This window comes from Thalassophryne amazonica, chromosome 8 (assembly GCF_902500255.1).
Source record: "Thalassophryne amazonica chromosome 8, fThaAma1.1, whole genome shotgun sequence".
NCBI classification, from domain to species: domain Eukaryota; kingdom Metazoa; phylum Chordata; class Actinopteri; order Batrachoidiformes; family Batrachoididae; genus Thalassophryne; species Thalassophryne amazonica.
The window spans coordinates 22,035,608-22,060,918 of NC_047110.1; the positions used below are offsets into that span (position 1 = coordinate 22,035,608).

General features: G+C 39.5%; 1 protein-coding gene across 2 annotated transcripts in view; it reads right to left on the reverse strand.

The window, feature by feature from the left end:
• Positions 1-3,153: 3,153 nt before the first annotated feature.
• Positions 3,154-25,311, reverse strand: part of znf143b (zinc finger protein 143b) — a 43,023-nt gene continuing 20,865 nt past the window's right edge. Inside the window, exons 10-15 of one of the 2 annotated variants that reach the window (XM_034175854.1) lie at positions 24,614-24,793; positions 17,149-17,376; positions 16,469-16,617; positions 13,869-14,021; positions 7,219-7,347; positions 3,154-3,515 (exon numbers count right to left, since the gene is read on the reverse strand). In XM_034175854.1, the coding sequence (XP_034031745.1) occupies positions 3,432-3,515; positions 7,219-7,347; positions 13,869-14,021; positions 16,469-16,617; positions 17,149-17,376; positions 24,614-24,793 (923 nt within the window). In that variant the 3' untranslated portion in view covers positions 3,154-3,431. The remainder of the gene's footprint in view (positions 3,516-7,218; positions 7,348-13,868; positions 14,022-16,468; positions 16,618-17,148; positions 17,377-24,613; positions 24,794-25,311) is intronic. The other variant, XM_034175855.1, reaches the window with a different exon arrangement.

Consider the following 25,311-nt stretch of genomic DNA (forward strand, 5'->3'; position numbering starts at 1 on the left):
AACAAATATACAAAAGAGCAGTGGAAAATCATGTTAAAAGAGGCCGACATTGTCCAAAATAAGAGGTTCACGTGTCCTCACATGTAGCTATTCAAATCCAAAATTCAAAGCTTAATTCAGTTTTAACAGAGTCGCTGATGGAATTTTTGCAGACTCACTTGCTGACTGACTGTTATCCCGGTGCTTTTCCTGCCAATTGCAGGGAACAAACTACATCTGGAATAAAAATTATGGACTGCAAGTACACGTGATTATGATTAAATCCAGAGAAAAGAAATTGAACTGAACAGCCATTTCATGCTTTTGTCACGGAAGTCACAGGTTTTTACAATGGCTTCTGTGACCTAGAAGCATGGAATTACCATAAAAACTGACAAATCACCCTATATTCATGACACAACTGTCAGAAGAAACTTTGTGATGTTTCAGTGGACATCACTGCGAGAGTTCAAGCTTCCAGACGATAATCAGAAATATTTAAGAAAACAAATAAAACCTGGCCAATTACAGACCAGTGAACCTCATGAGCACATCATGCAAAATCAGAGTCTATCTTAAGGGACTGGATGCTTCATGACCTGATGGAACTAATACTCAGCAAGAGGTAATATGGGTTTGTTGGTGGGGGATCCACCAGACGTCAGCTGCCAAGTCCTAGGTGAGTGGTCCAAAATCCTAGAGTGCAGAGATTGTTGATATATCCAGATTTTATGAATGCTTTCACCTTAGTCCCACATACTCCAAAAAATAAAATAAAATAAAAATAAAATACAATTATATATCTAAATGCATGCAACGTTTTTTCCATTCCACTTTTTCATGAAAATAAGTAAAAGACCTAAAATTTCTACTACGCACTAGAAAAAGCTTATTTCTCTGGATTTTTTATTGTTTTTAATGAAGTTCTAAAATCTATGTTGGCAAGCTGGAGTGACATATCAAAATGCCATTTAGACAGAAAAGCATTCAAATGGCAATGAAAACAAAAGTGCTGAATTTGTAATTTTTAGATTTCCTTCATGAAGTTTACAGCTACAAACGGGTCAAAGAAATTCTTTTTCTGTGACCAGGATGCAGTATCTGGCAGGATACAATGGGTTGTTGTCTGCAAAGTACTTAAGAGTGGGTAGAAATTCCATCCCTCAAGTCAGTGTCGAGGTCTGCTTTGTTTATTATCTTCATAAACGATCTTCCGGAAGCTGATAAGTCCACCTTGTTTATGTTTGCAGACAGTGATATACTGACACATCAGGGTGACTGATCACCACACACAACATGACCTCCATGAACAACTGGTCTCAAAAATGCCTTCTATTCCTGCACAGAGATAAATGCAAGTCCATGACAGAAGATATAGTGGGGCAGCATAGCAAAACAATTGTTAATTTTGTTATTAAAGCATGGAATTTGGCACACATATTCTAAATTAACTAATGTTTATGTTTTCAGATATGGAGCCATCCTGGAGCTGACTTCTAAAGAGCTACAGGGATCAATAAAGAATTACACAGGGGTCAAAATTTAAAAATGCTTGAATCATGTTGAAAACTATACCACATTATTTGTCTGATCATGACTCCAAAATGGTATAGTTTGGATTATCTAAGACTGAATGTTCTGGAGTTATGGGGTAAAAATGGCAAAAATGGTGACAAAGATCAGTTTCAGTTACTTATGGCCTCTGACAATGGCGGAACTATGTATAAAAATGACTACGTATTTTGCTAAAGCCTTCAAATTGAAGAATAAAGTCTACACTACAAACACACTGATTGCTTCTTCTCAACTCTATTGTGGTGGTGTGCAGTGTTCTGTGCTCCACATCTAGATGTAAATACAAAAAAATTAATACTGACAGTCTTGGCCTTACCAGGCTAATACTTACAGGGATACTGTATACCCATGTTACTAATGCATATGAAGTATTTCTGCTTTATACAGACCCTCTTTCTGAATTTGTCATCTTCATTTAGTATAAGGCGTAAGAACCCATCAAGGACCTCAGAATCAGAATACTTTGCAGAGGTTGCGGTCACTACAATGAATGAATATTCTACAAATAACATTTCATAAGCCCAATTCAGAGGGGACTAGTTGTATTAATGTAATTTTACTGTAGCATGCCTGTAATATTTATGGTCAATTCACATGTGAATGTGTAGCTTGAGGTAATATCTATGACTTGTTTTCCAGAAGGTAAAAAGGAGCTACAATCTTTATGGACACTGGAGCGTGCAGTCGGTAAAAATAAGTGCGCCTCCACCTGGGCTGTTTCCCTGGTGGTTCATGGGCCCTTCTACTGTCCTTTTTCTCTTTGTTTCTCTGGAGCCCTGCATCCTGGACCCCTTTCCATTGGCTGCATGTAATCACCCATGTGGCTCCTGGCATGCCGGAGTGGTCCACATCATATGGTAAAGTTCTGTACTTTTGTCTTGGTTCAACACACCAGCCACAGTAGTGATCAGATATTTAGCTGTGATCTGGGTCTCTGTGTGTGGATGGTTAGGTATTTGTGGCCATCACCGCAATTTGGTTTTGGGTTTTCCCAAGGAGATCAAGACTCTGGTGTCCTAGAATAGGGTATGGATGCTCACTAAACAGACAACAGACTGTTGCTGTCACTGCTTTTTCATGTGTGGTTGTTTGTCCTGGTATGTTGTGTTGTTGGGGTTCTGACTCTTTGGTGTCTCACATTTTTCATCCCCTCGCAGTTGTTACTGTCACCACTTGTCTTTCGTTCTTGTCTGTCTCCATGTTTTGGTGGTCAGCCCTTCCTGGTAGAAGTTATGTTAGCTTTAAATAAAATGTTATAAGCTGATCAGGAAGGACAGGTGAAGGTCTCACACTCACACACACACCAAGTTCACTCACGCACTACATACTATCTGTCTTGCAAGAACAAATTGCATATATGTGTATATATGTATATAAATGGTTCTGCCAGTTTGGTATTTACCATCACTATATGCCAACGGGGGGGGGGGGGGGGGGGGGGAAGAGAACTAACCTGGTTGACTGAGCATCTCCCCACATATTTCTTTTAATCCATGGGCCCAAAGCCAATTCTGACCTAATTGCCACCTAAAGCGAAAACCTGCTTGGCCCATAAACTATTTGTATTTTCATCAAACTCTGGTATTCACAATCGAGTTGTCAATTCCTCACAGAGCTTTTTTATTTATTTTTTTAATTAGAAATACCATTAGCTGTACATTGCACTGTGCACCATAAACATTAGAAAGCATTTTATCCTCCCCAAACAGTGTTGGTTTAGGGACAAAATAGCATAGCAGAAGTCCTGTTATCAAAATTCTATGTACACATAAAAGCTTTAATAGGAGGAAAAAACAAAACATAGGAAGACTTGTGATTTTCCTTCGTAGTAGTCCATTTTAGATGGTTTGGATTCTAAATCTTAGCCACAATGTCCATCAATCATCCAGACCTGGAGACTCTCCTTGTTGTATTCTTGACGCTATCCTAATGGCTTCCTCTAACGACGGCTGATCACTGAGCTGCAGGAAAAACAAAACAATACAAAGAACGATTAACATAAGGATCACTTTTGATCAAGTACTGCTATTCATTTATGGCACTGATGAAATCATTTTATGCTGCCACACCAAAAAAAAAAAAAAAAACCCTCAGGTTACATGCATGGATACTTGATTTAAATAATTTTCACAAGGTAGTAAATAGGGGAAAGGTGCAACACAAACAAAAAGAGTGAAACAGTTAGTAAAACTGCTCTTTCCACTAAGTAACAGGTGTTGGCGTATCAGATGTAAAGCATTTGATGTAATCAAAGACCGTGTTCTCTTCAAAAACATGCATATTTATTATCTCACAAAGTGAAGAACGCAAACATTTTATTGGTAGTTTTGAAGATGAACCACCACACAAACACCTAAACAATGATCTTGATAAGTGCAGGAGTTGTGATTTCTTCAACAGACAGACTAATTAGCTCATGATTTTCTAAACTCAGCCATATATGACACTTACACAATGCAATACTGCTGCACCATAAATATATCAATAGAAAGCAGAAACATATTGCAGAAGAACAATGTGTGCATCACAGTGTTTGCACCTCTGGTAGTTCACGTTGTACAGTGAAGGATTAAGTGGTCCTATCTGTGCTCCATGCAGAGCCCCGGAATGATAGAGGAAAAAAAAATCTATACAGTGAGCACTCGAAATGGTACTGCTTATGCATGAGGTACAATCAGTTACTTCAATCTCATTAATTAGTTGCCAAATTTTATTAGTTAATGTGTCAAGTTAAGTTTGCATAACGCACACGAGAGAGAGCAAATAAATATTTATCTCGTGTGCATGATTTCAAATCAATCAAACCGTGTGAATAAATTATGTTGTGTGCATGCAGTAGCAATCTGAGCATGATACAATTTTACCCCTCTTCCTATGACCACTCCGGGGCTCTGTGAGTGTATTCAGGTTTTTTTTTTCTTTTCTTTTCTTTCAGCTGCTCCCATCCAGAATCGCATGCATGCATGCATGCAAGTCCATTAGACTTTGGAGATAAGTGCGTCATTATATTTGTAAAAACCTTTAAAACAGAGGTCTCAAACTTGTTCCAGAATGGACCGAGAGGCTGCAGCTTTTCTTTGCAACCACACACTCAGCAGGTGATTTCACTGATTAATATCACTTTGAGCAGGTGGAATCAGTTAATCAGTGGAATCACCTGCTGGAGTGGGTGGTTGCAAAGAAAGCCTGCACCCTCTTGGCCCTTTCTGGAACGGGTTTGAGACCTCTGCTTTAAAATGTTGAGTGTGTGTATGACTTCCTGTTTGTGAGCAAGCTTGTGAACCCCCATGAACACGTGCATGCCTCTCTGCCTGTAATAACATGCAACACTGTGAAAAAAATCATGAGGTGATACAGGAAATATGGAACAAGTTGTATTCCTGGATTTTTGAGTATTTTGGAATTGTTGTGATGAGCTCTTAAGTCATGAACACACACACACACACACACACACACACACACACACACACACACACACACACACACACACACACACACACACACACACACACACACACACACATAGTTACTCCACATATGCTGAAATATGCCATGTTTCTCTGCAACTTAGGTGGAACCTGAATTCTTATCACATCATTGTGTAGCATATGGCCAGGTAAAATTAGGAATATCCTCTGCTAACGTTACAAGTAATTTATGAGTGCAATCAATGACCAAGGCTTTTGATTGAATTTACCTGTTACTTTTTAACAAAATTTAATGAATCCTGGTTTTAGCACAGAGCTCATGCTCTGCGTGTGTGCATGTTTGCATGGATGTGGTCTGTTGTGTTATTTTATTGTAAAAGCACTTTGTTTTGCATTTAATTTGTAGGAAACGTACTATATAAATAAAATTTGATTAGCGATCAAACAAATCAGTTTGTTGAGAATGATTAACTAGTCAGATCATTTGAGTTTTGTTTCAAATTGTCAGCTTTGTTACAGGATACTGTCTGACTGCTAATGTCAGGAAATAGGAGGTTGAGGTTAAACCCAAATGCCTTGTGACTGTGATACAAAGGCTTTTATATGAAGCACACCATGCTCATATAATACTTCTATGCTATTGTGAGGAAAGCACTTAGTGTGAAGTTAACCATGAAAAACAAACAAGGAAAAAAAAGGGTGAGTGAGATGGTCAAGTGACGTATGGAGTAAATGGGCTCTGTGAGAGAGAGACCTTCTGCATAGAAATCTACAAAATCAGATCAATAAACCATTTTTCTTTGATTGGTTAACACCAGTTACATTCTAATAGACAACATGACCACAGGTCCGAGCAAAACTCCAGGAAGACTTTGTATGAATGTGGCCAAAGCAGACACTTCTTCTATCTCTCAACTTGTATTTTTGTAGTTACATGTAATTTGAAATAAGCATGTCAGTTTCTCTCACTTTCCAAGCTTAGGTCTGGTGGCCACCCAGACCGACACTGTTTGTTTTATGGTAAGAGGGGGGAAGCAAATTTTATTTGGTTGGACTTTAAACCACTCTGATGCTGTTAAAGCCATTTTCATGTGGACTGTGTGAGACAGATAAAAAACAGGAAAGTTCTGTTCAGCAAGAAGAGGACAAAAAAATTATGGTCCCTGCTGACCGTGAGACACACACACACACACACACACACACACACACACACACACACACACACACACACACACACACACACACACACACACACACACACACACACACACACACACACACACACACACACGACACAACTAGTTGGGGCACATCTTAGATAGTTAAACATTTTCAGCTTTTTCTGTTTGTTGTTGAAGTCAGTACTGGTCTGCACTTCTTTTCTGCTATTTTGAAACTTTTTTCCTTTTGCCCACCTGCAGTGACAAACTAGATGTTGATTCATTGTTGATGATGGCAAAGACAGCCAATGATAGTCTGACTTTGATTCAGATCAACCCAGATGTGTATAAAATGGGGGGGGGGGTAACACTGCAGGAAGATATGATAATGAAACGGAAAAGGGAGAAGCCACAAGAGCTTACTGTAACAATGAAATTCCCCAAAAGCTCTCAAACAAAAACAATGACCGCTTTCCAGTTTCATATAACCGTGGAAAGTAAAAGTGCCATTGTAATGTTACTTTTAATTCAGCAAATTAGGACTTCACAGTCTCATCGCAACAGACATAACAACTTGTAATGCCGTTCTTTAGTATTTTTCTGAAACAGCCAACATGTGAATGTAACTAAAGTTATGATCAAAATGTCTAAGTATTACTTATACTTACTTACTGAATTTATATAGCTGTATATAAAAAAATGTTTTGTGTGTTTTTGCCTTTAAGTAGATGGTAAATAATGTTGAGACTATTAATTACACTTTTGCACAAAAAATAAATAGTAATTTTGGTATTTTGGTAATAATTTATGTTATAATAATAATAATGGTATGTTGCAAATTTGCGACAACAGGCATACTGGTAAATTTGGTATGTTGCATATTTGAGTCAAATATTGTAGCATATATGCGACAATAGGCGTTAAGGGGTTAAAGTCACTATGTTTGATTTCATGCAGTGTCAATCACAGTCACCCCTTCACAGTTCTACCACTGTGTGAGTGTAAACACCACATTGATGAGGTGTGAAAGCTGCAGAACGACCTGAACACACCTCTGATGGTGTCAGTAAACCCACCTTCACAGCGATGTGAGTGCCATTGGAGGTGGCCAGTAAAGTGACAGGGTGACATTCTTCTTGCTCGTGGCTGTAGCCTGCCTCCTCCACAGTTTGAAATGTGGCCATGTCTGGTGTCATGATGGCCACCTGAGAATGACACAGACATGTGACTTAAATCCATGAATCCAATCACAAAACAGAAAGTAAACCAAAATCAGCAGCACTATGAAGCGTCACCACGGTGTGTAGCTCTGGGACAAGAAGAGCTGAGAGACACTCCAGTTACACTGTGGCGTCTCTTTCACTTCCTCTTGCTGTGACTGGTGTGATGAAGAAAACTGCACACCGACGCAGAGACATTAAAACACTTATGGCACTAAGTCCGTTCCTCTCTGTGATGGACACTTACCCTGCCATGACCCTCTCTGCTGGCCAACAGCGATGGTTGATGTGGTAGGACATTTTTTAAATTCATTTTCGTGTCGAACCGTCACTTCCTTATTACACCGATGGAATCTGATCCTCAGTGGGATGTGAGAGCATTAAAAGCACTTCTCCCCCATTCAGTGGTTTGCATTGGTCCCTGAATTACACTTTTTATGCGGTAAAAAAGAATTCCAGTTTCTTTCTGTGCTCCTTTGTCTGTTCTTCGTGGGAATGACTCCACGCTGAGTGGAAGAGACAGTTGACAGACAGACTTAGGCCATTGCGTCTCGTGGTGGTGGTGGTGAGGTTTGCCAGCCAACGCCGGTTACCATTTACAGCTGGGTGTACCGCCACAGACATGTAGTGTGACTGGGAATCAATTGAACCCTGGTCTACATGTTGATAGCTGAATTCCCTGTTCAACTGAGCTAACAACTGTACTTGCTCTATGTATCTTTTTAGGTTATTAAAAAACAAGCAGAAATACCTGTTGGGGAGAAAGCATAAGTAAATAAATAAATGGAGTGACCATATTATACTTATCAAAAGAACTACTTGTTTGTATTTTTTACTTTTTTTTTTTTTTGGCAAAACAATGGCTACCAAACAGGACATAGCCCATTGGGAATTATTGCCTCTTTCGTTGGGGGCTAGGATTAATTCGATTAAAATGACTGTTCTGCCTAAATTTCTTTACTTATTTCAAAGCCTACCTATTTTCCTTTCCAAATTTTTCTTCTCTAAATTGTATAGTCAGATATCATCTTTTACGTATTTGGAATAAAAAGCACCCAAGATTGGGCAAGAAAATACTGCAGCTGCCCCAGGACTTGGATGGCATGTCACTCCCTAACTTCATGTATTATTACTGGGACACTAACAACAGAGCGGCATTGTACTGGCTTGGAGGAGATAATGCAGCACCTAGCTGGGTAATTTTGGAAAGAGGCTCAATACAGCATAGCTCTCCTGTCGCATTGCTCTATTCTGAATTACCCTTCAAACAGCCTATCTCATTTTACTCTTCCAACCCAGTAGTGATACACACACTTAAAATTTGGAATCAGTGTAGAAGGTCATTTAAATGTAATAATTTATTATTCACAGCACCAGTTACAAAGAACCATATGTTTGTCCCATCGGTGACTGATGAGGTCTATGTCTGGGAAGGGCATGGGATACATTCTTTGCGTAATCTATACATAGATAACAATTTTGCTTCATTTGATCAGCTGGTAAAGAAATATAATATTCCAAAGTCACACTTTTTTAGATATTTGCAATTGAGAAATTTTGTCTGGTCAAATTCTGGCTGCTTTCCTTTGTGTCCCTCCCAGTCACTGTTGGACAAACTTCTGGATTATCAAACTGACTCTAAAAAGGTTTTGAGCAGTATTTACACCTTACTCACATCATATCATGAGCCTAGTCTGGAGGACCTTAAGCGGAAATGGGAAACAGGCTTGAATGAGACTATATTGGACTCTGTGTTGCAAAGGGCAATACATAACATTCATTCATCTTCTGTCTCATTCAGACATACGGTGGTCCAATTCAATGTTGTGCACCACCTGCACTGGTCTAAAGACAAGTTGTCCAAGATCAAACCAGATCTGGACCCATCATGTGATCATTGCAAACAAACACCTGCTACACTTGTGCACATGTTTTGGAACTGCACCAAACTCTGTGGATATTGGCATTCCATTTTTAAGGCCTTTTCCAGGATTTTCCGAAAAACTGTGTACCCCTGTCCTTGGATTGCTTTGTTTGGGGTAGTATCCCCCAGGGTTTATTCTAGGGATTTTTTACAACTGCACAAGCCCTAAGGTTGATGTTGATATGACTCTTACCAAAGACACATAAGACAGCCACTTACTTGCACTTACTTGAACACTGGTTTAAATGTTACTATGCTAGCCATACTTAAGTTAACTTTACTTTAGGTTTGTGTTGTTGTAACTTGAGGTTTATGATCTTGTACTTCTGGTATGACCCCTGGGCCGGCCCTAGATTATGACAGTTTTTGCTTCTTTTGCTCATTGAGGTTTATAATGTCAGAAGTAATAATGGTTGATAATCCTAATTGTTTAAGTAATAAGTAACAATTGCATGGTTTACAATGTATAATATGAAGTAGAAGTAATATTATCTAAGTTATTAATAAATAATAAGTATGTTTGAATTATATTGTAAATTTAATGAAAATAAAAATACATTGTTGTTGAGTGATCAGTGACTTCTGTTGTGGTTCAATATTAACATTATCAACTCTTTTCATCATGGAAATTTTGGAAAATTAAATAAAATGTGGAAAAAAAAAAAATCAGTAAAAATTTAGTATTCACAATTGCACAAATTTGGATTTACAACCGCACATTTTCAACTGCACAAAAGGGGTACAACTGCACGTTAGAATAAACCCTGGTATCCCCGAATTTTATTTTGAACAGAAGCCAAGAAAAAATGATTGCTTTTTGTTCTTTATTGGCTTGTAGACTAATTTTGTTCAAATGGAAGGAGACGTGCCCTCCAACATTTGCTCAGTGGATGAAAGATGTTATGGCACATATACATTTGGAAAAATTAAGGTATATACACTTAAAGGTTCCTCTGGGAAATTTTATGATCAATGGCTGCCTTTTATTTCTTATTTTGACAGCGTGTCTGCTAACAATTTGATTTAAATTGCTCAATTCTGTATTTTGTATGCAAATCCTTATTTTACAATTTTGTACCAGACGGAAATATGGTATGTTTTGAACCGGTATAGCACGGGGCGGGAGGGATTTCCCTTTTTTTTTCCCCCTTGTATACTTTTGTGTTTGTCATTTTCTAAACTTGCAAAAACAATAAAAAGACACTGATAAAAAAAACAAAAAAAACAATGGCTACCGTCATCATCTTTGAACATAAAGCCCAGTTATATTAACACATTAGGTGCTTCGCCATCTCGAGTGACAGCTCGTGGACTGTTCTTTTTTGAGCATTTTATTACAAATATCTGTAATTATATGGCTTGTGTCATTAATTCACTAAAGGAATCATCTAAGACGTGTGTGCTTGCGTGTTTGCGTTGAGTGCAATTACTGAATGATGTCATTTTGGATGTTAACCACATTAGAATTTTTAGCGGCCATTGGTAACTTCATGACATTAGATCCACTTAATCCAGGATTACAGAGGAAATAAGCGAGTCACAATTTTTAATGCCCACACCCAAACAAAACCGTTAAGAGAACCACTGCTCAGTCTTCGCAAAAATGACGTAATAAGCACACAAGCAAGGTTAGCGTGTTAGCTGAGCTCGTTGTGTCATGCAAAGCTTGCACTGTGCACAATTTCTCCAATCACAGCCACATAAGCCTATAACTACTTCTGGGTTGTTCAGGTGTCTTTCCTCACTCTTCTCCTTCTTGCACAGTCACTCAGTTTTTGAGAACTGTCTACGTCATACAGATTTACAGCAGAGATCCATACTGTGTGCATTTCTTAGTAACTGATGTAAATAAAGTCCAAGACATATTCAGTGGCAGCTTTACCATCAGAGAGCCTCGTCCACAACTACCACAAAAGACTCCGAGATGTCACTGATGTTAAAGGGGGCACCACAGTATTAAGAACAGGGGTATGTAAACCTTTGATCAGGGTCATTTGGTTAGTTTCTGTTATTATGCTTTTAAAAGAGGAAACAGTTATTTGACAATAAATGGGCTTCACCCTACCACCAACTATGAGTGAGAAAAAGGTTTTAGTGTTATTCATTTTCTTTGAAAAATGGGAAAAAAAAACCCTCAAAAATTCTGCCAGGGTATGTAAACTTTTTGAGCACAAATATATGCACAATTTCTCCAATCACAGCCACATAAGCCTAAAACCTGTTCTGGGCTGTCTGAGTGTCTTGGTGGCTTTCCTCACTCTTCTCCTTCTTGCACAGTCACTCAGTTTTTGAGAACTGTCTACTTCACACATCATAATTGATGTAAATAAAGTCCAAGACATATGGGAAAAACCCCCCCTAAAAAACAGGCAATAAAACTGATTATTTACAGGTATTATACCAAAGTGTTCCATTATTTATGCAACCCATCATCTTGCCTTTTATATTTTTAATTAATTTATATCAAGGTGTAGAGATTTGCTTTCAGTTTGAGTTTAAGGACGATAATTTTCTAAATTATTTCTTTGTATTTAAAATGGCATAAACAAATTAAAATGTGCGAAATACAAAGTGTTCCACACACATTATATATATATGCTTATATATTTTGTGTCAATGATGAACGTCGATTAAACGGAATGATGATGGGACCAATATTTTTGGAGAAACTACAGATATTATCTAACAACACTGAACAATGGACGTTGATAATTACATTCTGGGCTCACACACCATTCCAGCAGGGGGCGGTAAATCATCTAGATAGTAAAAGCATGCTCGTGTGATTTTATTTAGTAAGTTCAATTTAAGTAAATAATGTAATTGTAAATACATCAATGACACAAGAAAATGAAAACACTTATTTCCATTGTGGTCCACTGAAAAATCAAATGACAAAACAGAAGTAATAATAAAATGCAGTTATAATAATAATAATAACAATAGTATGTATATGGTAACAAGAGCAAAAACAATTTATAAATACATTAAGACAGTAAATTAACATTAAAAAATTACATAAGCAACAGGAAATAAAAGGGATGAGGTTTCTTAAAACTGTTGAGGTCTAAGGTTCTAAAAACATTCTGGACTCACGCCATTCCAAGTCATTACAGAAACTTTGCATAATTTATTACAACCCTTGAAAAATGTCAGCTACCTATTTTATAAACACGACCCAAGCTGGAGCCCATGGGCAATGCACTTTTAATATATAGATGATTTACCGCCCCCTGCTGTAATGGCGTGGGAGTCCAGAATGTAATTATCAATGTCCATTGTTCAGTATTGTTAGCTAATATCTGCAGTTTATCCAAAATATTGGTCCCATCAACATTCCATTTTGGGACCATTCATCCATAAAAGCAAATGTCAACTCTCTCCAGTTTGTCAGGGACTGAAATTATATGCACGCACCCAGAACTTTTTGTCTTTCTGCATTCTACGACAAGCAGGTGCTTCTATTTTTACACACCCACAAACAAGAGGCGGTGATGGAAGACATCAAACGCATTACAGTTCTCACTCACTAATGGCAACATGACACTTAACTAAACTGATTAAACCAAGTGAATTACAAAAACACAATAAATCAGTAACACTAACAACACTGTCAAACTAACATGAACAATAATAACATTTAAAACCCTGAACTCCCATGGTGAATTGCAGCACAACCTGCATCGGTTGGCAGCTGAGACGCTGACGTCAGCTCATGCGTCAGCCTCACGTTGATGTGGCACAAGCGCTGTTCTCCTATTGGTCATTTAGGAGAGGGAAATCCAGCGCTGCAATCCTATTGGTCATTTAGTAGTGGGAAATCTCACTCCAAAATGGAGGCCAGTATCCAGTCCAATTCATACCTAATTGAATTTAATAAATTAAATATTTGTTTCATTGAAAGAATGAAAAACATTCCTTATTTGTTTTATATATCGGCTAAAATAGATCCTTGTCATGTGATATTTTATTAATTTATAAACAACAGAAAAGGGACTTACATTTGGTGTACATCACTGCCGCTTAACAGTCTAACGCAAACTTTAAATAGGAGTCCAAAATTGTCAGTCACCTTGCAAAAACAGTTAAGATAGTTCAAAAATAATTCTGATTCAAAAATAATTCTGACGATGTTGTCCGTGATGCCATGCACTGACTTTGTGTACTGCCACAAAAAAAAAAAAAAAGACTTAGTGTACTTCCTCAGTCCAGCGAAAATTTATGTCAGAAATTAGTCTAGCTTAACAGCTCTTCAGGCCTCCAGACGGCTTACAGTGTGTGTGTGTTAGAAGAATAAGCACCATCAATTAGCTCCTTCAAATTTTTGTCTGTCAGCAAAACAAACTCTGCCATGTTTAGCTATATGCCACCCCCACTAGTGGGCGTGGTAACAGCATGCAATGGTGTAAAATGTATGGAACCAAATTTGCACGGTAAATGGCACCAAATTGCACATGAAATGCAACACAACACAAAAGGGAAAGTAAGAGCCTTCAACATGGCCAAATGGTGTTGCGTTACATCTTCTAAAAACCCTGTACATACTATACGTTCCTAGAAATTATGTGGAACAACTGTTTACCTGTTCATCTGAGCCATCTGTTGTAACCATGGTAACCGAGTGAGCGCCTCGTCTTGCCAGTTCATGGGCAGGGATGGTAATGGCTGTACCTTCTTGCGTTACCATGGTGATTGTACCACCCATTGCTTGTAAATCTGCTTCAGAAATACTGACCTGATGTGAAACAAGAAAAAACAAACACTTCTTATATAAAAACACAGTGATGTCATTACAAGGCAGCCAGCAACTACAAGCATGAAGGGAATGAAAAAGATTCAATTATTAATATCCTGTCTGTGGTTTTGAAGTATACTGACAATGGATGACCACAAGCCACAATTAGACTTTCAGAAACAGCACGGTTTCAGGTGAACTCAAGCCAGATTTTATTTTGTGAGAGTCACTTTCGTTGAATGCTACTTTCTCTCCCTGCTTTTGGTTTCCAATCACTAAATTTTCTGTTGAGTGTGGAAAATACAAGCAAATTTCAATATATGCTACACTACATGCTATGCAGTACTATGCAAATCTTTTAGGCACCCTGCATTTATTATCACCCTATATTCCTCTATGTTCACTTACAGAATAGAAGATAAGCCACAACATGAGAGAACACCAAGGTCAAGGTAACTTTATGTGTAGGTAGATTTGGTTTTGAGCAAAGTGGGTCAGCTTTCTTCACACACAAAAAAAACTTAACACAATAAAAAAATAGTGACAAGTAAAACACCAAGAAAGAAACATCCTAGCAGATAAAACAAGAGTCATCAGGAGATGACATATCCTCCTGGGTCCCACAAATCAGTAATACAAAGTGTTGGGGGATCACCCAAATACACCCTTCTCCTAAATATGAATGAAACTGGTGAACTTGAGATATCGCAGTAACAAGGGTGGCATTGGCAATGACAATATCTTCTGGGTATCAATATGTTCTTCTGGGATCCTGGGTTAAGCTGCAGCTCTCCAATCAGCCTACTGGACCACTTCATAATTAGATTCAGAGTCAGACAACCTTTATTTTTAGGGTAAAGTTGCTGAATCAAGACACCAAGCAAAAAGATAAAATTAATTCAATAAATGAGCAATAAAAAAGGGTCAAGAGTGTTCCATCAATGCAGAAAAAGGACAACTTCCTCAAACAGTGCAAACACTGATTCTTCTTCTTATACACAGCTTCACAGTTTGCCTTAACAGTTAGTTTACTGTCAATGATTGTTCCGAGATATTTATATCTTTCCCACACACTCCACTGTCTGACCCTTTATAAGAGTGGGTTCCCGAACCCTGGAGAGTCATCTAAAGTCGAAACATCCTTTTATTTAGAAGTGGTTCCTGTTCCTTTTAACATGAAGAGGCACTGCAAATCACAACCAGTGGTAGCTGGAGAAAGGGAACAGAAACAGAAATGGCAAAATATAAAGTTCGGCATGGGACAGCAAAAGAACCTGATTCATTGCAGCTGCAGCCCTACGAGATATTTTCTGCCTTGTCAGCACTGCTTGTTTTGAAGTGTAATGATGCCATTAAACCGGAAGCTGATCCAGTGGTTTCTTGAATTCTCCCATCACATCTTAAATGATATATACAAAGACAATTCACAGCATTGTAATGTAGCCCTAGTATGGAGCAGAAGTGCAAACATACAAAAAGAAGCCCCACTGACACAGGATGGATTAGCTCAAAAAGTTGCCAGCAGGAGGAGCAAAGATTGGGAACAGGTTCAGCACTTGAGAAGGTGACTGATGAACTGGAGGGTGTTTGTTTGCAGCTCTCCTGGATCAAGACTAAGAACTAGGCTTTCAATGACTTCCGGGACTTAGCCATCCCAAGTGTATCTGTATTTTGCGAAAGTGTTGAAATTGTATAGATGTTACTTTATGTCATGTGTCTGGGATCTCTGCTTTTGAGATTGAGAGACACCTGGGAAGAGCTTACAAAATCATGGCATAAGAGGTGTTTGGCGATAGCAATACCTTTGCAGGAGAATGAAGATCCAAGTCTTCAGGGGTTTGGTGCTTCCAATCTAGGTACTAGGTCTCTTCAAGAACCCTTGGGTATTATTTATTTTTAATATGTATGCAGACTGTATTGGAACATTTGAACTCTGGAATTTGCTTTCATAGATGATGGGGCATTGCTGGGAGAGGTTGGGATGAACTACTGGAAACATCAAACCTCAATAACTGTTTTAGCATCTATATAACCACAGACTTAATCATGCAGTCCATTTCAATGGGACACTAATCAATGATCCTGTCATTATAACTATATACGTATGGTTATTTAACATTTCTGTCAATCTTGTATTGTGCTTTTTTGTTTTGTATTGTTAAAGCACAACACAGACAGGTCTGAGGTTTCATCCTATAATAAATAATAATATAAAAAAAACAACTGAGGATGTTTTTCCTTACTACCGTCACCACTGCGAGACCATTGGCACTCAATCTATAAATAAACAAATTTGACCAGACCCGACAGATCTCAGACTGCACTGAAAGAATCAAAAGAAAATGAGAGATCACTGTAAAATCAAATCGTACTGCATTTCAATTTGGCAGGTACCGTTTTTAGCCCTTTGAAGCATTTTTGAATTGTCACACAATTGCATACATTACCTGTCGCTGAGTTCCATCTTCCTGTGTTACCAGGGCAACATGCTGCTGATTAACCATTTCGGAGCTCTCCACTGGAGCCTGCTCAGAACCTGAGTCATCTGCTTCAACCACCGTTGATGTGTAGCTTGCATTTGGGTCATCAATGGCATCTAATTTGAGAAGTGATTTTAAAGTGGCATCGTTAGTTCTGTATTCAGTACAGTCATATTCTGAAGTCACATGTTTCCCATTACTTGTGTGCAGTTTCATATTTTATTTTCTATTCAGTTTCCTTTGAATTTTTTTTTTTTTTTTCAGTTTTCAAAACCAATTTCTCCTTGTTTGTAGTAAGTTTTACACCTGAGCATTCTCACAACTTTTACTTAAAATCTAATGTTTCTTTAAGTAACTGTGGCTGTGTCCCAGTTCAGCGGCTGCACCAGTCTAAGGCTGTAAACATCAAATCTGGGTATTAAAGGATAAGATGCAGCCAAAGTTTGCATCTTTTTTGCCCCCCAAATTGGGACACAGCCTGTATTAGATGAGATTTTCTGCCGATATGACCAGCTCACCAGTGACCCTTAACTGGAGTACAGAAATGGATGGATGGAATATTAAATATGCTTAAACCATTATTAAGACCACGTTTTAAGGAAGTTCTCATTCTTTTTTTTTTTTTTTTTTTTTTTTTATAAACTGACCTGCCGGAGGTTCAAAGTAGGCCTCCTGTTCCTCTTCGATTGGCTCTGTGTCGTTGTGGGCTGTGCGTTTGTGCATGGCGAGCGTGGAGATCTGCTTGTAGGTTTTACCACAATGGTTGCAGTTGTAAGGTTTGCAGGGTGTGTGAACCACATGGTGTTTGTAAAGGCTGGAGTATTCTGTGAATCGCTTTTCACACCCATGCACAGTACAAACATATGGTTTCTCCCCTACACAAGAAGACAAAGTAGTCAAACACAACAAAGGTTTTCTGTACCTCCAACAAATGACAAGAAGGGTAGAGGTTATGTAACTGGCTCTGTTTCTATTCAAGAAAGATTAAATAGTAGTGGACACACTGTATTTTGATGTTTTTTATAACATTTGTTTCAGCAAACTTCAAAACATGTCACAGCAAGTACAAATGAAGATGAAATCCAATAAGAAGTCTGTTTTCTTCCCCCTATTGTCTGATTCAGCCAGTGATGGGACATAGAAACAGAAAAATATGAACAAATAACGCTGTCAGTAACCCAGCCACCCACCACACATTTCTCAAAAATTAAATTAAGTAAAAATAAAATAATCCTCTTACAAAGTCTTTAATCTTTTCCAAACTGACAAAAGACAGACAAAAGTCTTTTAACCATGATGTCATGCCTGGTGGATCTGGACTTTTCCAACATAGTAATATACATCTTTTAGCAATGAGGCAAATGCAACAAAATCAGCTTGATGTCTAGTGAGTCTGTTTCCAGCAGGAGACACACCAAAGACGGCCATCAAGGAGCACTGGGGGGGGGGGGGGGGGGGGGATGACCAAAGAGATCTAAGCTTAGAGCAGGAGAAAAAATTATGAGTGTGGTCTGCTGGGGAAAGGGATCATCTGATACAGCTGTCATCCATTCCAGGAAACAACTTTAACTTGGCCTTGGGCAGGTATCCTGAATATCACCTTAAACTGAATGAGGCTCATACGAGCACATGGACAAGTTGAACTGACTAAGGTGTTCCTCCACCAGTCTTCGTGCAGCTGAAGCCCAAACTCTTTCCCCCATGTGTCCTTTAGCCAAAAGAGAGAAGTTGAGTGTGAAGAAAGCAGAGTACTGGAAATTGATGAAATATTGTTATGCAGTACTGAGGAGGACATTCTAGCCATGTTTTCTCACGCTGTTTGGGAAAAGATGGAAAGTGAACTCTTCTAAACTGCACACAGATCATGGTTTTGTATGTGGAATTTAGCGGCAATGTTTGCAAAATGTCCGAATGTCTCATCAAAATAGAGATTACAGAAAGAGACAAAACAGTTTTCTTCCCATGTTTTAAAATACTGAATCCAAGGAGGAAGGGGGAAAACAGACTGCTATTGCAAATCGGGACAAGGGTGGAGGAGGACTTTAATCCATAATGTTGTTTAAACTGTTTAAACATTTTCAGTGATGAAAGTACAACAGGACTGCTGGTGAAATGGGAAAGACATGTTGAGAGAGGGGAGTAAACAGTAAGTGAGGTGAAAGTACACAAGTTTGCTTCTAAGATGCACCAATTAATATTGGGAGAATGATATCAGTTTAAAGATTTTCATGATTGAAGGCCCAATAATACAGCAGCATATTAGGGGGAGAAGGAGTAACAGGAAGACAGAGGACAGGAAGGGGAGGAACAGTGGTAGCCAGTAGCGAGTAGTATTTCTGGTCTTTATATTTGTTTTTAATTTTTACTTTTGATAATCTGTGTGCTGCTATACAATGTTGCTAGAACCCCAATTTCCTTGAGGGAGTCTTCGCAAGGGATTAATAAAGTTCTATCTAATCTGATCTAAATTCAACACCTCCATCATTTTTAGGTCTTTGCAAAATGTTTTTGAATCCTACGAGGCTTTCCAGCCCAAATATAAGATAATATAATAGTATCAGGTGATTTAAAGAAAGATCTGGGGAGGAAAAGAGGAATCTTAAAAAGAAAAAATTCAGGGCAATATGTCTATTTTGATTGCTTTGATTCAAACGACTATTGAAGGGGGGTGGCATTCCATCTCTGTAGAACATATTTAATCTTCTTAATTAACTTCTCTTGTGAAGACAGCTTAGAGAACGTGAGATTGTGAACCTAAGAACCTAATGCTTTTAGATGATAGGTGAAAAGGTAGTGTGTCTGCAGGAATAAGACTGGCTCACTGATTAACTGGAAAACAGATTTTTTCAGTATAAGTTTGTAACCTGAAAACACTTCACAAGTCTTAAGTAAGTCAACTATACTGTCAGCACAGTCCACTGGATCCTGGACATATAACAATAAATCGTCGGCATATAATGCCACTTTGTGTTTGATACCTCCTCTCTGAATACCAGAAAATGATTTGGAATATTTCAAAACCATAGACAGAGGCTCTATAGCCAGAGCAAAAAGCAGGGGTGAGAGGGGTCACCCCTGCTGTGTGCCGGGGTGAGAGAAGAAGGTGGTGAGATATCACCATTTGTTTTAACACTAGCTTGAGAGGCAGAGTATAGGAGGCAAATACATGAAATAAATTTAGGCCTAAATCCAAATTTTTGTATAACTGTAAATAAATACTGCCATTCCACTTTGTCAAATACCTTCTCTGCATCCAGGGAAATAACCATTTCAGGATGTGGAGAGGCAGATAGAGACAAAATCACATTTAAAACTCTAAGAATGTTAGATGAGAATTGACTACCTAGAATGAAACTGGTTTGGTTTTTCTAAAATGTCATCTGGGGGGCAGATCTCAGGTTGGTGTCCCAACACCTACGCCAGCAACTTAACAGCATTGTTAAGCAAACTGATGGGTTTGTAACTGCCACATAAATTGGTGTCCGTGTCTTTCTTTAATATTCATGATATCAAAGACTGGTTTAACCTTGGTGGTAGGATTCCCTTTTCTAATGAATCATTAATAACATCTAATAACAAAGGAGTATGTGTCTGGGCCTGGAGATTTGTTATTCTGCATCAGAGAGATGCAGGAGATGATTTAGGCTCAGTGGCACCTTTAGATGTTCTGCAACATCTTCACTGATCATTAGTATATGTAAATTATTAAGGAATGAGTCCAGAACAGACGTATCAGGAGGAGGCTGTGATGTGAATAATTATTAACAAAAAAAGTAGAAAACTGAGTTTATCTTTGTTGGACTTATAGTCTGGGTTTGAACTCAGCCACATGGGGTGTGCAGCCAGTACATTCTGAGTGCCGGTCCCAAGCCCGGATAAATGAGGAGGGTTGCGTCAGGAAGGGCATCCAGCGTAAAACAAGCCAACCCAACTATGCAGACTCAGAATCGAATTCCCATACCGGATCGGTCGCGGCCCGGGTTAACAACGTCCGCCACCGGTGCTATTGCCCAACAGGGTACTGGTGGAAATTGGGCTACTGCTGGGCGAAGACGATGAAGAAGAGGAGGAAAACGTTGCCACGAACAGCGGGAGAAGAAGAAAACTAGAAGGGTGGAAATGAGAGTGGGGACTTTGAATGTTGGTAGTATGACTGGTAAAGGGAGAGAGCTGGCTGATATGATGGAGAGGAGAAAGGTAGACATATTGTGTGTGCAAGAGACCAAGTGGAAGGGAAGTAAGAGCAGGAGCATTGGCGGTGGGTACAAGTTGTTGTACCATGGTGAGGACAGGAAGAGAAATGGTGTTGGGGTCATTTTAAAGGAAGAGTATGTTAAAAGTGTGTTGGAGGTTAAGCGAGTGTCTGACAGGGTGATGAGTGTGAAGTTGGAAATTGAAGGGGTGATGATGAATATCATCAGTGCATATGCCCCACAGGTAGGTTGTGAGATGAAGGAGAAAGAACATTTCTGGAGTGTATTAGATGAGGTGGTGGAGAGTGTGCCCAAGCATGAAAGAGTGGTGATAGGAGCAGACTTCAATGGGCATGTTGGTGAAGGGAACAGAGGTGATGAGGAAGTAATGGGTAGATATGGTATCAAGGATAGGAATGGGGAAGGACAGATGGTAGATTTTGCAAAAAGGATGGAAATGGCTGTGGTGAATACCTACTTTAAGAAAAGGGAGGAGCACAGGGTAACATAAGAGTGGAGGAAGGTGCACACAGGTGGACTACATTCTTTATAGGAGATGCAAGCTAAAAGAAATCACAGACTGTAAGGTGGTAGCAGGAGAGAGTGTCACTAGACAGCATAGGATGGTTGTTTGTAGGATGACTTTAGAGGTAAAGAAGAAGAAGAGAGTGAGAGCTCAACAAAGGATCAGATGGTGGAAGCTGAAGGAGGAAGACTGTTGTGTGAAATTTAGCGAGCAGGTGAGAGAAGCACTAGTTGGAGGGGAAGCAATTTTGGACAACTGGAAGAGTACTGCAGATGTGGTGAGGGAGACAGCTAGGGCAGTACTGGGTATGACATCTGGACAGTGGAAGGAAGACAAGGAGACTTGGTGGTGGAATGAAGAGGTCCAGGAAAGCATAAGGAGAAAGAGGTTGGCGAAAAAGTTTTGGGATAGTCGGAGAGATGAAGAAAGTAGACAGGAGTACAAGGAGATGCGGCATAAGGCGAGAAGAGAAGTGGCAAAAGCAAAGGAAAAGTCATATTGCGAGTTCTACAAGATGTTGAATAGTAAGGAAGGAGAAAAGGACTTGTACCGATTGGCCAGACAAAGGGACAGAGCTGGAAAGGATGTGCAACAGGTTAGGGTGGTAAAAGATGCACATGGTAATGTGCTGACAAGTGAGGAGTGTGTGCTGAGAAGGTGGAGGGAATATTTTGAAGAGTTGATGAATAAAGAAATGAGCGAGAGAAAAGGCTGGATGATGTGGTGAGAGGTAAAACAGGAAGTAAAAGAGATTAGCAAGGAAGAAGTGAGGGCTGCTATGAAGAGGATGAAGAGTGGAAAGGCAGTTGGTCCAGATGACATTCCAATGGAGGCATGGAAATGTCTAGGAGAGATGGCAGTAGAGTTTCTAACCAGATTGTTTAATAAAATCTTGGAAAGTGAGAGGATGCCTGAGGAGTGGAGATGAAGTGTGCTGGTTCCTATTTTCAAGAACAAGGGTGATGTGCAGAGCTGCAGTAACTACAGAGGCATAAAGCTGATCAGCCACAGCATGAAGTTATGGGAAAGAGTAGTAGAAGCTAGGCTTAGAAAACAGGTGAAGATCTGTGAGCAGCAATATGGTTTCATGCTGAGAAAGAGCACTACAGATGCAATGTTTGCTCTGAGAATACTGTTGGAAAAGTACAGAGAAGGACAGAAAGAGTTACAATGTGTGTTTGTGGACTTAGAAAAAGCGTATGATAGGGTACCAAGAGAAGAGTTGTGGCATTGTATGAGGAAGTCTGGAGTGGCAGAGAAGTATGTTAGGGTAGTGCAGGACATGTACAAGAATAGTGTGACAGCGGTGAGATGCGCAGTCGGAATGACAGACTCATTCAAGCTGGATGTGGGATTACACTAAGGATCAGCTCTGAGTCCTTTCTTGTTTGCAGTGGTGATGGACAGGTTGACAGATAAGATCAGACAGGAGTCCCCATGGACTATGATGTTTGCAGATGACATTGTGATCTGTAGTGAGAGTAGAGAGCAAGTTGAGTCTAGTCTGGAGAAGTGGAGATATGCTTTGGAGAGAAGGGGAATGAAAGTCAGTAGAAGCAAGACTGAGTACATGTGTGTGAATGAGAGGGAGCCCAGTGGAATAGTGCAGTTACAAGGAGTAGAAGTGGTGAAAGTAGATGAGTTTAAATATTTGGGGTCAACTGTTCAAAGTAATGGAGAGTGTGGTAGAGAGGTGAAGAAGAGAGTGCAGGCAGGGTGGAGTGGGTGGAGAAAGGTGGCAGGAGTGATTTGTGACTGAAGAATATCAGCAAGAGTGAAGGGGAAAGTTTACAAAACAGTAGTGAGACCAGCTATGTTGTATGGTTTAGAGACAGTGGCACTAACAAAAAGACAGGAGGCAGAGCTGGAGGTGGCAGAGCTGAAGATGTTGAGATTCTCTTTGGGAGTGACAAGAATGGACAAGATTAGGAATGAACATATCAGAGGGACAGCTCAGGTGGGACAGTTTGGAGACAAAGTCAGAGAGGCGAGATTGAGATGGTTTGGACATGTGCAGAGGAGGGACCCAGGGTATATAGGGAGAAGGATGCTGAGGATGGAGCCACCAGGCAGGAGGAGAAGAGGGAGACCAAAGAGGAGGTTCATGGATGTGCTGAGAGAGGACATGCAGGTGGTTGGTGTGACAGAGGAAGATACAGAGGACAGGGTGAGATGGAAACGATTGATCTGCTGTGGCGACCCCTAACGGGAACAGCCGAAAGACAAAGAAGAAGTAGTCCGGGTTTGGGAGGAGTCATGTATCTGTGGCATTTTGGCAGGGTTGCCAGCTCTCATACATCTGGCATAACACTCACGCTTTCAGCATCAATCTCACGCACAAACAAGAAATGTCACGCCAAAATAAAAAAAATTCTCCCATTAATTTTCTGTTGATGACTAGATGAGACTTGACCAGTCCACAGCGCATTGGTTCTTATTGAAAGGAGAGGAGTTTAACCCTAATCAGATTAAAGTTACTTCTCCAAGACACTGTGTGTTATGATTATCTTTGTATTGCGAGTTGATTGCAGCATTAAAACTGGAAGTTGGAGCAATTAAAACAAATAATTTGTTCATGTTATTATGCCATTTTAAGCATGTGGTGGATTTCTGCAAGTCACGGTAAAACTGTCCCCTGCACTATCAAGAATTACTTCAAAATGATTTTTTCTTAAAAAAAAAAAAAAAAAATTTATTGTAATCACTTCCCACCTGGGTTTTTTTCTGTGTGAAGTTTCTATGTTCTCCCCGTGTTCGCATGTGCTGCCTCAGGGTGCTCCAGCTTCCTCCCACTTCCAAAGTCATGCGGGTTACTAGATGAAGTGGACAGTTTACGTGTGAGCGTGTCTGTCTATGTGTGGCCCTGTGACAGACTGACGGCCTGTCCAGGGTGAACTTTGCTGCTCTCCCAATGACTGCTGGGATAGGCTCTAGCTTTCCTGTGACCTTTAATTGAAATAAGCAGGTATAGAAAGTGAATAAATGAATTTCTTGCAAACAAAGCAATCGTGACAGTTGCATATAACACTCGGAGGCTTGACTGCTAACAACATTTTGGTATGACTGGTACTCTACAAAAAAGTGAACTTGCCTTTCAACATGGCATTAAGAGCTTTGTGCTGCAGGAGAAACTTTAAATTTATTTAGAAATATGAATACTTATGTATAGTCACTAAACCATCATACACTTACAGTCTGATAAAACACCCAATTAATATTACTGTTTCCATAATAGTTAATATTCAGAAGGCTATTCAATTATTGCACTGTTTTGTGTGTGTGTGTGTGGGGGGGGGGGGGGGGGGGGGGGGGGGGCGCTAACATTCTTTCTGGAGAATGTTTCAGAAGGATATGAAACCCTGATGTGATAGAATGTGAAGTAACACAACTCACCAGTGTGGATCCTCATATGGTTCTTGTAGTTTGTAGCACTAGCGAAGGACCGGCCACAGGTCGGTTCAGAGCAGTAGTATGGCCGCTCTCCCGTGTGCGTACGGATATGAACTTTTCGGATGTTGGAGGTGGTAAATGATCTACCGCAGCCTTCGATGGGACATCTGAAGGGCTTCTCTCCTGCAGATGAACCAGGATGCAAGACCATCTGAAGGGGTTCTTCAAACTTCTATTATAATGCTGCATTGCTTCCTCACCAATGTGGGTAATGTTACTGGGTTTTCGCATTTGAAATTGGAAATTTTTATTCTCAACAATTCGCTTTGACTCTTGGAATCCCACACAGATTGAAAATTTACTCTAGACTCCCCCCAACTAACACACACACACACAAACAAAAATCTCTGTGATCTATGAAGTTATGTAACTCGAGAACATGTTCTTTAATGTATAAATGAGGAAATGATTAGTGGTCTTCATATTATTATGTTGTTTGATTTTCTATTTTCTGTTTCTTCAGCTTTGTAAAACCTTGTAATTGTTAGAATGGCCTAAGCAGTGGGTCACCCCTTTGAGTCTGGTTCGTTTCTCCTTACCACTGTCACCTGTGTGCTTGCTCTAGGGGTTGGCAAGGTTAGACCTTACTTGCGTGAAGCACCTTGATGCAGCTTTGTATGATTTGGCGCTTTATAAATTTA